Here is a 13,738-nt window from a genome sequence, read left to right as displayed (position 1 = left end):
GAGGCTATGCACAAACTCATTTGAGTCAATGACTACCTCCTGAATAGATGGTCTGAGGTATTTGAGCAAGAAAAATGTATCTCCACTGTTGCCCACCAGTGATGATCATTAAGGATCAGGAAGGTCCTTTCACAGATCTGGATGCATATCACAAAGGTTTCTTAGTATATGGGATTGCAGTATCCTTATCTTCTTTATGGCATATGGACTCAGATGTATATATCCCTCCTCCTCGCTCATTATCTTTTTTTGGGTATTACTCAGGATAGAGATCCACCAATGTTGCCTTCCCTATGTATTAACTGGAATCTTATCCTTTATATGTCTGACCAGTTAGCCTTCATATTGTAAATTCTTTTGCAAAGCTATGTATTTTCATTTTCCTGTTAGAAGCAGTCTGTGTACTCAATTTTTTTTTTGGTACAGCTGCTCGCTCTATTTTGGAGTGTTGTTTCCATTTCAGATAAACATTAGGAAAACATTATCGCTCTTTCAAAGTGTTCAGCCTATGTAATAGGAGCAATATAGGTTTTTAATTCATCCATGTACTTTTTTATTTCCTGTTTTTTTTTTCAGATATTATTACTCTTTCAGGAGGAAATACTGTAAGAGCATGGAGCATTCCAAATGGACAATTGATGTGGGAAACATGTCTACAAACGTTTACTTCTTCTCCTGTCCTTGATGTGACACCGGTATAGTTAATACTGTCTTAATTGTTTATGTAGACTGTTTTCTTGTTATTCTTGATTGAATGTCATTGACATGTGCACAGATTGAATTACACCATCTCAAGGCAAAAATGATATTGGTTTTTGGAGGATCAATGCTGCATGGAATATCCAGTGCAGATGGAGATCTTCTTTGGACAAGTAACACTTCAGCTGCCAGGTATAAGTGACAGATAGCAAAGGTTTAAAACATTTTCCTTCCAAACAAATAATATGGCAAGCGATCTGCACCAAATACATCATGCAAAACGTTATAACAGAAGGCAATATCCATCCCTCATGTTTCTTTGAGGTGGGTTATTTAACAACTCAATTTATAAGATAGGATACAATAGACCATTAAGATATACTTACAGAATTTAAGCTCTAGAGGTACATGCCTTGTAATGAAGGGATTCATCTATTCTGCATGGGTTGTGATTTCAGTCAAGGTGGCATGTTCAGCCTAAAGAAAGTTCTTTCATCCTCTGATAAGAATACATTGTACGGGGTAGGATTCACTGGCACCTCAGGATTTTCTGTTTGGAAAATTTTTCTATTCACAGGCCGTCTGGTTATGCAAGAAGCTGCAACAGTGAAAGCGGACATCTGCACTGATGAATTGGTAGTTACCAAGCACACTGTTGTTGCACTTGACTGTGAAGGTAAGACCATCTTCACTGGTCATATAGGGCCAGACAAGGGCTTCTCCATACACAGGACCCTTATAAGAAGTGTTGTTCCAGATGCTGTGGGAAAGGCACGCCTTCTTAAAGCAGTATTAGAAGGAGTTTTTACTCTACGATTTTCTGATCAAATTGTTTTTATAAAGATCGGCTCGTCTGATCATGACTTGGAAGTCCTTGAAAAGTTTGAACGGCCTGCTGTCATTAGTAACAGTCTGGAGCTTCCTGTTAATAAGACTGCCTTGATGGTAGTCCAGCATGTGGGCTCTCTTAAAGACCGTAAAGTGGCACTCCGTTCCATTATCAAGGAAGGTGAGATAGATGAGACTTCCAGTGAGATATTGGAGCTAGAATCTGAACGGGGTCTGGTGCAGCAGGTCCACATGACTGGTTACATACGCAAAGATGGTTCTTGTGGTTTCCGGTCGTTATTAGTAGCAGAAGACTATTCCTTGTCCTTAGTGCAGCAGGGAAATGTTTTGTGGACTAGAGAGGATGGACTTGCAACGATTTTAGATGTTGCAACTGTTGAATTACCCAAGGAGAAGGCTGGTCTCCCACCGCCCAGATTAGATCACAGCTTGAGCATATCATTCAAGGTGCTCAAGGTGTTTATAAGTTTTCTTCTTATTTCTATGTCCGACTTCTTTATGATCTGATGTTCAACAATGCCAACTATGCTCAGAACAATTGTGTATACTTGAAGTTTTGATTTTATCACAAGATTTCTTTACCCAAGAGTTTGTTGCTGCAGGGGCATTTTTTAAGGCTTACAAAATTATTGACTAGGAGAAGCATCAAAGACATAGTAATTGTCAGTGCTTCAGAGGAAAACACACAAAATAGAAACAGACTGACACAAGATAATAATGGGTTTAGAAAGCTCCTAGTCGTGATGACGAAAGGAGGAAAACTTTTAGCACTCCACACAGGAAATGGTGCAATTGTATGGTCTCTCTTGATTCCTTCATTTCAGAAGTCTACGAGAAGAAGTAAACCTATCCTTCAGCGTTTTCTTTGGCATCATCTTGAGAAATTTCAATCTGAGAAAAATCCAGAGGTAGTTGTGATTGGAAAATCCGGTACAGGGGATGATGCTTCAGGGATTCTTGTATGGGTTGATGTTTATACTGGAAAAGAAATGCATTCTACAGAGTTTATGCATGTCATAGAGCAAGTGATCCCTTTGGCATGGAAGACTTCAGAAAGTGAGAGGCTTTATCTTCTTGTAGATATTAAAAAAAATGTGCATCTATTCCCAAGGATACAAGAGAGTTTGGATATTTTTCATGATAAGGGGTCAAATGCTTATTTTCATGTCATGGATTTAGAAAAGGGAGTCATATCAGGTCATAGCATCAAAGCTGAACAAGATAAATCTGTTCACTCTTTTGAATCTAAAAGAATTTGGACTGTCCGGTTTCCACGGGAATCTGAAAAAATAATAGACACAGCTGTCAGAAAGCATACTGAGGTAAGCATCCTTTTACATAACTTATAGCTATGATTCAGATATTGATGTTTTCTTGAGCTTCCTAGTACACCTATTGTAAGGCACTGTATCTACTAAAAAGCTCAAATTTTCAATAAAGAACTCTCCATTTACACCTTCTGTGGGTATAAAGGTGTATTAAAGTGTATGTGTGTCTCAATTATTGAATGGTTAAAGAAAAAAAATTGACACACTTTGAGAGAACTGATACAACATTGACACAACAGGCAAGCACAATTATGGATGTATAGGGAAACAAATATTTGAGTATCTGCACATGTTTTGTAAATATTATATCATCCAGCAGGGAAGAAAGTGAAAAGAAGGTTGTCACATGTCCTTGACTTTAGCTATGAAGAGGGGGTATTTAATCAATGATGAGATGATTGTCTATAGTCATGGAGGGCATGCTGTCCTCAAGGGACCTTCTCTTGTATATCTGACTTGATTGCATCCCCTTTGTCAGTTGTGACTTGTGTGTGTCAGTCACTTTCTCACTTCTGCTCATCACCTATGACTTTCTCCACCCTACCCACGTCACCCACCTTTGTCATTCCAACCTTCTCCACTAGACCTAATGTTAAGGAACCCAAGGAACCGGTTGTCAAAGATGAACTAGCCGAGGTGGTCTCCGCCAGTACAACACCCGTTGTCACTAGTTGAACTTCAGACATATGTTGGAGAGGATGCACTCCTAGATGGCTGATGTGTCCATATGTAAATAATCCATGCAACCCGATGTGACCATACAAACCGTATCCCTTGGTGTCACTGGTGATGCTTGAGGTAGAACTTCCACCGTAGGCCCTGGTGCCATTGATGACTCGTGATGCACACCGGGCACTGATATAGATGTCACTGCTGCTGATGGGAAACCTGATACAATGTCACTGCTGATGGGGAACTTGATGCCCGTGAGACGTGCTATATATGCCCTGGGGAACCTCGGGTTGTGGCATCTTTTGGGGAGGATGCCTCGAGATTGGCTCTTTGAGAGGCTCTTCGTGTCGAAAGTGGAGAGGTCGGAATGGTGGAAGTGAAAACAACAGAGGTGGCATCGGCACTCACGGGAGAGGAAAGGGAAGATGAAGAAGGTGACCTACCACGATGGGCGGGGGATTGGCCCTCCATTGATACAACAAGAAAGTGAGGTGTGGCCCACAAGTATATGTGTATGTGCTCCTATGCTTTCGGATAGTGTTGCGGAAAGCTGAATAGAACAGAGAAGCAAAGTCGTAGGGAGTGGTGAAGAGAATGAAGTTGAGTGCGGGATGGATGGCTTTTGTGATGAAGAAGTGTTCTGGGGCATAATAAAAATGTGTAAACAAATATCTGGCCAAGACAGCTTCTCTTCTACTGCCCTTGATGACCTTCTTACACTCATGTCCTCGGCGATGAGGTTCACATTGCGCTAGAAAGGACATGAATACCCGAGTCTCTGTGTGAGGTGGCAGAAAAGGGAGAGTTCGGAGACGGAGATAGGTGGACACCAGACTGGGAGTAAACATATGCTTGGAATCTAAAAATACAAAGTTGTCCATGGCAAAGTCATATGATTGAAATGAAAGCAATACACAACTGGATGTCCACAGGAGGAAGTGCCACGACATCAAAATCGGTCAATGACAAGCGTGCAATCTCAACAAGAGATAACATTTGAGCTTAGGATCCAAAAAGGGTTTAAAGACAACCCAGAGTGCAAAGGAGGATCAAGTAGGATCGGGAAGATCTCTGGTGGTACTCTGTTGTGGAAGACCACCACCACGTGCACTGTGCCCACTAGATTCTTTGAATGTGGCATTTTGAGTTCCCGTGGGAGGTATATAATCAGAGCCCCCGTGATCCGAAGAATATGAGGAACTAGAGAGAGGTGATAGATCCTCATCCGAGATGATAGTTATACTTTTGGAGGGCGAATGTGCACCTGCTTTAGGTCTTTTGGAAGTTCCCTGTGGTGTCAACCCAGCAACAAGCGGGTCAACTGTCGTTCGTTTGCCTGGTGACGCCATGGTTGGTGGGCCTTTGGATGCTCTAGTAGAGTGAAATCCAGCAAAGAGGGTGTCTTTAGGCAACCGTGGCTTGTACTTGCAACGAGGCACGGGCATGAAAGTAGAAGTAACGGTGGCAAGCAAGGGGCAACAAGGCCCGCAGTAGAAGAGAGTTCAACAGAGGAGAGCGTAGTAGAGGAGGTTATGTTGGGAGAAATGGAGCAAGGAGGGGGTCCCGATGAAGAGGCAAGAAGAGCAGCGGCCCAAGGGAGTGGCAATCTGTGGAGGGTGCGTTGAAGAAGTGGAGCAAGGAGGGGGATTTGATGAAGAGGTGATCAAGATTCGCAATCCGATGAACCCCCAAGGAGCCACGAGGAGCCACGATAAAGCGAGTGATGAAGGAGGGGGGCGCCACCAGAGAAGCCATGAAGGAGGGGTAGGGTGCCGCAATAAGGGAGTGGCAAAATAAGAAGGGGGTGGCGAGGTAGAGAAGGGGTTGACGAGATAGGGGGAAAGGGAAGGCAGTTAGGGAGAGAGGTGGTGAGGGGTTGGAGGAGGGGGTGGCTGCGTGGGAGAGGGGATGGAGGAGAGAGGGGGCGGTAGGTAGAGAGGGAGGCTACAGGTAGGGAGGGGCTGCATAGAGAGGAGAGGCGATGGAAAGGGGGAAGGGCTGCAGGGAGGGAGAGAAGGGGGGGGACGTCAGGCAGGAGAGGAGAGGGGGGCATATGTAGGGGGTGGCATAGGGAGGGATTGCGGAGAGGGGATGGCGCATGTGAGGATGAGGGGATGGCGCAAGTGAAGACGAGGGGGATGGCGCAGGTGAGGAAGAGGGGTGGTGCAAGGAGGTGATCACGCAAGAGGGTTGAAGAGGGCGAAGGAGGAGGAGATGGGGGGTGAAGATGGTGCAAGGGGGAAGGAGAGAGTGCAAGAGGAGCTGGAGGGAGAAGATGGTGCGAGGGGGAGGGAGAAGGCGTAGGAGGAGCTTGAGGGAGAAGATGGCGCTAGGGGGGAGGAGAGGGCGCAAGAGGAGGAGGTGGAGAGAGAAAATGGTGCAACAGGGGATTATGGCGCAAGGAGGACGTGTGCAAGGATGGAGGAAAGGTGGAGCAATGGTGGAAAGGAGGAACGGAGAGAACTGATGGGGGAGAGGGGAGATAAGAGATAGGAAACTTGGCAAAAAGCTAGCCATACCAGAGGAGTGGATGGATACAAATGACATGCCGATCACAGAGTCCACTTGGTTGGGTGCTTTCACGAGGATGGGTATTCCTTTGCAGGCTATAGCAATGCGGGATGAAGGGAGGATGCCCTTGTAATTTGGATTTAGTCGGGAGGCAGGCTTTACAAATTTTCAAAGGATATTCTTTTGGAGGCTGCCTTTCAGCCGGTCAGGATTGCAAGTTATTTGGAATGGGGGAAGGATTCATAGTGGTATCTTGATCCTGATCCCATTCTTCTAGCACTTGGGTCTTGGAGACTCTTGTTATATGGTGGTTTTCCCGTTAGGTCTTTGCAGTGGGACCTGGGGAGTGGGAGTGGATTGATGAAGGGCACCGAGAGAAGAGTATCCCCTTCTTTCGTTACATAGTCAGAAATGCCAGGAGATTAAAGCTTAGCAACAGAGGTTGGAGGGCCTCTAGAGCTCATCATTGGGATACTTTTCAAATTTCTGCAGATGTGCAGAAAAACTTTTGAAGAAGGCTTTAGAAATCTCTCAAAAATAGAAAAATCTATTTTCTTTTGGCTTTTTATTCATGGAGGGATTGCAGTGAACCTGTGGAGATTCAGGTTTGTACATGTCCTCGATGCCACACAACAATTGAGTCAGTTCAACATTGCCTCTAGGAGTGCAGACATGCGAGGATGATCTGAAAGGGTATTGCTAGGATACTCTGCTATTTCATATAGCACCCTTCTTTATGACCTGGGGATCAGTTGCATGGTTTTCTCTTACTGATCATCATGTGTTTTTTGAGGGACATGGCTCAGACTCAGCCTTCTTTGTACGACGTCATCTTGTGTAGTCTTGTTTCCTCCAAGATGTTTCTTTCACTCCTTTCAGAGCGGCCCATGCCTCTGGAGACACATTTGAAAGATCATAGTGGTAGGGAGAGAAGTAAGCTAACACTAGGAATGGAAATGAAAGATAACAAGCATAATGGAAATGAAATGGAAAGGAAATGAAAGCAATGGACAAGTACTCACATGATACCAAAAGAGCTTGATGTTGACTAATGTAATAGACAATAGACAAGTACAACACTATATAGTGTGCCACTAGACTCTAGAAAGTCACAATTTGTATGGGATATCTCCCAATATGACACGTGGCATGTCTAGGACTCACTAGACTATAAAACCACACCTAGACCACCTAGAACACTCATTTCAGACTCACTTTAGCTTCATATTCCAACACCCCCCCATGAAGGCAAGGTGAGAGACTACTGGAATGGAACCAAGAATAGAACATGACAATGACGGTCATCAAACTGTGCACCCTATGTAACTCAGAGGCTAAAGTCTGAGCGTGTTTAGAGGTTGATCCAAGCATTCTCATGGCTTGAAACTCAACATGCTCAAAGGCTCACGTTATAGCATGGCTACATGACCAGCTCATAGGTCTAAAAGTACACCAACATCCTGGAACTCGGCTAGGCCTGATAACGAGACCTATCAAAGCCAATACATATGGCTCCCACAGTAGATCCCGCCTTGGCTTCATAACAGGACATGTTAGGAAGCCACACACCAAAATAGGAAAACCAATACATCTTTTTAGGAGGACTATCCAAGGTAGAGTACCTTTAGACTCAATGAAAACCAAACACTCAATACATATCATTTTAGGGGGACTACCCAGGAAAGAGAACCCCAAAATACATCAAGTTGTAGGAATAATAAAAATAGATTAGAAACAAAAGTCGCGATCATCAGGTACATAGACCTTTGAATAGAGAGAGAGATCTCTGATGTCGGTAGTAAGAGCATGAGTCGGTGTCGAAGCATCATCTTCTTCTTCGTCTTTACTTGTTGCAGTCCCAACCAAGTTGACATGATCCTTGTGTTGTTGCTTGGCAAGCTTCTGGAAGCAACGATCCTCGGTGTGACCAAGCTTCCCAAAGTGATTGCATTTGAAAGGCTTGAATTTGCCTTTGCCTTTGCCCTTAAAGTACAGTACAGTGGAGTCCGGAGTGTCTACATACCGTCTGTCATGATCAATAAGCATAGCAACCATATCATGATAACCCATTTGTGTCACACGCAATGCTGGTATGATCTCCCGGTACTTAGGATTTTCCTCAATGCTCGAGAGAAGCACAACAACTTGATCATCTTCCCCTACAGGGGCCTTCAGACTTAGCAAGCTGAGTGACAAGGGATTCCATATGATTCAAGTGAGTAAGAAGAGAGTCTTCATGCTTCATTTGCAGCTTGAAAAATTACTGTCTGAGGAATACCTTCAAATTGACGATTTTGTTGCCAAACAATTCTTCAAACTTAGCCCATAAGAAGTCGTGAGCAGTGGAGTCAAAATCAAAATGATGAATAATGTCATCACCCAACCCCAAACCAATGAGAGAAAGAGCTTTGTCATTCAGATTCTCCCAGTGTGCAATTTTCTTTTCATCTGATTGTGGCTTTTTCTCATTGCCATGCATAACATTCCACACTCCATCTTTCATAAGTACAAGACGCATCTTTGTTTGCCATGTAGGGAAATTCTTACCATTAAACTTCTCGAACGAAATGGTAGTTGATTTGGAAGACTCCATGGCTAGAAAAATGTAGAGCAGCTCCAAGAGAATGAAGGGCACCAACTTGCGGGCAACAGCTCTAAGAGAATGTCGGGCAAAAGGAGCAAATGTGGCGCTGCAATCGAGGTTGGAGTAGCTACTGTTGGTGGCCAGTCCCAAGGCATAATGGCGAGGGTAGGAGCGTGTCTAGCAGGCAGGCTGTACGGGCAAGCAGGACTGCACGAAAACACTCCGTACTGACTGTACGGCCTGCTTGCATCGGGTTGGAGCAGTTGGAGGCGCAGCTAACAAGACGGCTAATGGCGAGGCAAATGAAGAGTCCATTGGCGAGGCATTTTGGGTTGAAGAAGGGGTAGTTGCTGGCGAGGTAAATCAGCTCCAAGTCCGCTCCCGTTGATGAGGCTTGGGTAGGAGGAGAAGAGAGCTCAAGGAAGAAGAGAAGAGGGCAGCCTTCCAAGAAGGATGAGATAGAGTAGCTTCATTGGCCTCCCTCACCTCAACCTCTTGGAAGGGAAAGGGAAAGAGAGTATAGGGCTAGGAACATGACTCTGATACCACATGAAAGATCATAGTGATAGGGAGAGAAGTAAGCTAACACTAGGAAGGGAAAGGAAAGATAACAAGCATAATGAAAATGAAGTGGAAAGGAAATGAAAGCAATGGATAAGTACTCACATGATACCAAAAGAGCTTGATGTTGACTGATGTAATAGGCAATAGACAAGTACAATACTATATAGTGTGCCACTAGACTCTAGAAAGTCACAATGTGTATGGGATATCTCTCAATATGACACGTGGCATGCCAAGGACTCACTAGACTATAAAACCACACCTAGAACACTCATTTTAGACTCACTTTGGCTTCATATTCCAACAACATCTTGGGAGATTTTGGCTAGTATTTCAGCTTGGCATATTTGAGGGCCAGATGTACGGAGGCGATGGAGAGTTCCCAAGTTCACCCTTCCCAGTATATGGACTGATACTATACACACTTTGATGTCCATATGGGCGAGCATGCAGGGATCTTCTAGTGCAGCTACCGCCAGGAGGGATATTTTTTTTAGAGTTTGGAGAGGATCTCCTTTCTTCTCTTAGTCTCCTTCAGGGTTGAGGTGGCACTTTCAGCCTCCACCCTGGATTTTTGTTAGCTCTTTCTGAGCTGGTTTATTGTTTCATGTATGTCATGATGTACTTCCGCACTTGAGCTTGCTCTTGCAGTTTTCGTTCATACTTAATGAAGTAATCTTTTTGAAAAAAATAAAAGTCAAAATAGAGATGGCAAGATGTGGTGGTGGTCAGTGGCACATCCATTTCTAGGGTCCTAAGTGTGGGTGGTTGCAATACTATCTCTAGAACAGATGCATCAATGCCTAGTGGCAGCATGGGATCATGAACATTCTCGGTTGCAATATTAGCGCAAGGTGCATATTGAGGGCTCAGTAACATGGTGGTCTCATGAACATCGTGGGCTACAATGTTGGTGAGAGATGCATATTGGTCTCTCCTAGAAGGGGGCTCATCTAAGTCATGCACACTCTACATGGTCTCCATAATATGCTGAATCCCTAGATACTTCTCCTTGTAGCCCAAGTGCCTCTTCTATATGTGGCAGCCTTTTTCTTAAGCTTAGCAGCTCTGCTATCAATATTTCAGTGTGACATGTTGTGTTTAGAGTAGCATATTTTGTGCTAAGTTTTGTTTGGGTTAATAAAGATGCAAGAGGTGCTGCTCTAACTTCTTCATGTACCATGCATGATCAGTCCAAGATGTGTGGAGGCTTACAGTAGCTAGTCCACAGCTTAAGTGAAAGTGGAGAGGGGAGAGGGAAAGAGTACACCGCACAAGACTACAATGTAAATCTCTATTGAAAAATGAAAGAAAACACATCCTCATTTGCCCTAGTTTTGCTTTAATGTGAACCTTAGTCGATTTCATGATGTTGATCTTGATGGAAGATCTTGAGAAGAGCAATCTCAAGATTATGTAAATACCACGTACACAGATTGTAATAGTGGGCAAGGATGAGGGAACGGGAGGGGAAGCTAGAAGTTAGGATGAGGGACGGGGAGGGGAAAAGAGCCTAAAATGGGCTGCAAGAAGGTGAAAGGATAAACATGCTGTCCTGGACAACCAATGAGGGAATATAGCACCCAGGGGGGTTACGAACAGAAAAAGTGGGGAGGGAAAGCACCAAACCTCCATGAACAAGAGCTCATGGGCTATACCAGTGGATGGAAAGGAGGAGATCGGGGAGGATGGAGCGGAAGAGGAGGGGACATGGCAGGTGGGCTGGTTAAAATGCCCAGCTCCCCACACAGCACAAGCCCAGAAAAGTGGGAAGGGAAAGCACCAAACCTCCATGAACAAGAGCTCACGGGCTGTAACAGTGGATGGAAAGGAGGAGAGCAGGGAGGATGGAGCGGAAGAGGAGGGGAAACGGCAGGTGGGCTGGCAGAAATGCCAGCTCCCCGTGTAGTGCAAGCCCCCTAATGGTGGAACAGCAATGGGGCAAAAAACCACCACACCCTGGCGCACCACCAACAGCAACGACGACGGAGAAAGGGGGTGGAACGGAAAGAGGAGGAGGAAGGAGAAGGGAGCGGAAGGAGCAGGAGGGAGGTTGAGGCAGAGGCAGGAGGAAAGGTTGTTGAGGCTAGCAGGTAATGGAGCAGCGCTAGATTTCTTTCAAAGCATGGCTGGACATATTGTGCAGAGCCTGAAAGCAGCAGCAAGGAGGGAATTCTAATTAGAATGTGCAATACCTTGTGGATTCAAGGGCCTCCAAAGTAGGCCAGTTGGTCAAAAAGATGACTGAGTGCAGTCAGCAAAATGGTACTATCAGACATAACCTGACTGAGGGTCAGTTTCAACCATTTACTATTACATGCAAAACCTGCTTACTCCTAGATTTACATCGAATCACGGGCACAGGCACACGAAATCACCTCCCAGCCGATCTCGGTGGTAGTAAGCTCTCTCTTCTGAAATCAATTCGTTATGTGAAGGTTCTTTCTTACAAATTTTCCACCAAGCCCCAAAATTCCCTAGATGGATCTAGTATGCCACATGTCTTCATTTTAGGGTCCCTCCTTAATGCATCATTTACCCCTCTCTTGGGATATCATTAAAACCATTTGCCCCTTGGCACATTTCATGCATTTAGGTCCCTTAGCCTTAGATCCTTCTAGTCTAGTGCCATGTCACCCTCACCAAGGACCTTGACCTTGATTTCTTTTTTATCATTTACATGAAGCCCAAACAAATATAATACAAACATTGATCCTTTAAAGGAAAATATCGACTAATCCTTCCGAGGTCATGTTACCTCGACTTGAGCGTAACATTCCTTCCCTCTTCAGGCATCAGCATCCTCGATGATAAAGTCTGGGAACACTCTCCGTAACTGGTATACGGATTCCCAGGTAGCTTCTGATAGAGGTAAACCATGCCATGCAACCAACACCGTGGGTATCTTCCGATTGCGTACTTGCATTGTTCCTCGTTCCAGGATTCCTGTTGGTTTACGTCTTGCATTATCCTCTATCTCCTGAAACAAAACAACACCCTCGATTAGTGAGTCACCTGTATGCAAAAATTTCTTTAAACGAGGAACATGAAACACTGGGTGTACCTTACAACCCTGTGGCAATTCTAATTTATAGGCTACCTTGCCTATTCTTTTTAGAATTAACCATGGCCCACAATCTCGAGGTGATAACTTAGCACACTCTCCTGCAGTCAAAGACTTAGAGTGCGAAGGAACTTTGAGAAAAACCTTTTCTCCTTCCTTAAATTCTCTAGCGGATCGGTTTTCATCCGCATACGCCTTAGCTCTATCCATAGCTTGGCGGATGTTAGCTCTCGCAAGTGCTAGCATCTCCCGCATATATGGTGTTAAAACTTTCCTGTTGATTCTGTCCCCATATAAAAGGTACTTTATCTGAGGTCAGATCAGTCAATGGCGATACTATTTCGGAATATCCTTTGATATCTCTTCGATAAAATTGGACAAATCCAAAGAATGATCGCAAAGCGGTCAAACTCTAAGGGATTGGCCAAGTCAGTATCGCAGCCACTTTCTTTGGATCCATTTCTATCCCCTCAGGAGTAATTATGAATCCTAAATATTTAAGTCTTACCATACACAGTATAGTTTTCTTTTTATTTACATAAAGACTGGCTTTCCTCAAAGTATCGAACACTATTATTAAGTGTTCATGATGCTCAATAATACTTTTACTGAATACCAGAATATCGTCAATAAAGTGTACTACAAACTTTTCGATTTTTTGGTAATGCCCTTTGGACTTACCAATGCTCCAGCCACATTCGTCATGCTTATGAACGATTTACTATGTTCGTAAGATCTATCTTACTAAAAATTACGGCCCCATGTAATGCATCTAGCAAATCATCGATCCGAGCCATCGGATACCTGTGCTTAATAGTGATATTATTCAATGCTCTGTAATCTATACAGAGGCGAAAAGTATCATCTTTCTTCTTCTTTAATATCACTGGCGAAGCAAAAAGTGAGAAACTTGGTTGAATCTGCCCCAGCTTGAGGTATTCTTCCAGTTGTCTTCGTACCTCCGCCTCTTCGGTAAAACTCAACCTATAGGGAGGTCTATTTACAGGTTCTACCCCTGGGATTAGTTCAATCTTATGCTGAACATTTCGCTCTCGAGGTAACCCATAAGGTAGCTCATCCTTAAAACAATCAGAGAACTCCTTTGCTATTTGATCAGCTAGCTTGGCCATCTCTCCATTTTGAGCAACATCAGTGCTAGCCGAAGAATCATCAATCGGCTCTACCGATGCTGCGGCTTTGACAGGATATTATCAGATGCACTAGTTACTAACTTAGCAACAAACACACATAACAAAACAGGTACTGACCTTTGAGAAGATCCCGCTAGCTGAATCTGCATCTGTTCTGCTCTGGGACTTCCCTCCATTTCCACCTCGCATTCTGAGACCACCATCTCAGCCATCCGACGATCTTTGTTTCGTGGACAATCTTTCCACTGATGAGGCTGAAGGCATCCAAAACACAAGCCTTCTCTCCTCGCTTTTTCCCTTTGCTCTGGGTTCAAAG

At 44.3% G+C, this 13,738-nt stretch overlaps 1 protein-coding gene across 1 annotated transcript in view; it reads left to right on the top strand.

Annotated features, from left to right (window-relative positions):
• The window catches only part of LOC147899478 (uncharacterized), an 88,972-nt gene that overhangs the window by 42,037 nt on the left and 33,197 nt on the right, over window positions 1-13,738 (top strand). The window contains exons 4-7 of the mRNA XM_087377737.1: window positions 577-695; window positions 776-891; window positions 1,158-1,995; window positions 2,151-2,870. Coding sequence (XP_087233863.1) covers window positions 577-695; window positions 776-891; window positions 1,158-1,995; window positions 2,151-2,870 — 1,793 coding nt within the window. The remainder of the gene's footprint in view (window positions 1-576; window positions 696-775; window positions 892-1,157; window positions 1,996-2,150; window positions 2,871-13,738) is intronic.

Source organism: Dipteris shenzhenensis, chromosome 8 (genome assembly GCF_047967505.1).
Source record: "Dipteris shenzhenensis isolate YYH24624 ecotype China chromosome 8, Dip_SZ_1.0, whole genome shotgun sequence".
NCBI classification, from domain to species: Eukaryota; Viridiplantae; Streptophyta; class Polypodiopsida; order Gleicheniales; family Dipteridaceae; genus Dipteris; species Dipteris shenzhenensis.
This window is presented reverse-complemented; position numbering and strand designations above follow the sequence as displayed.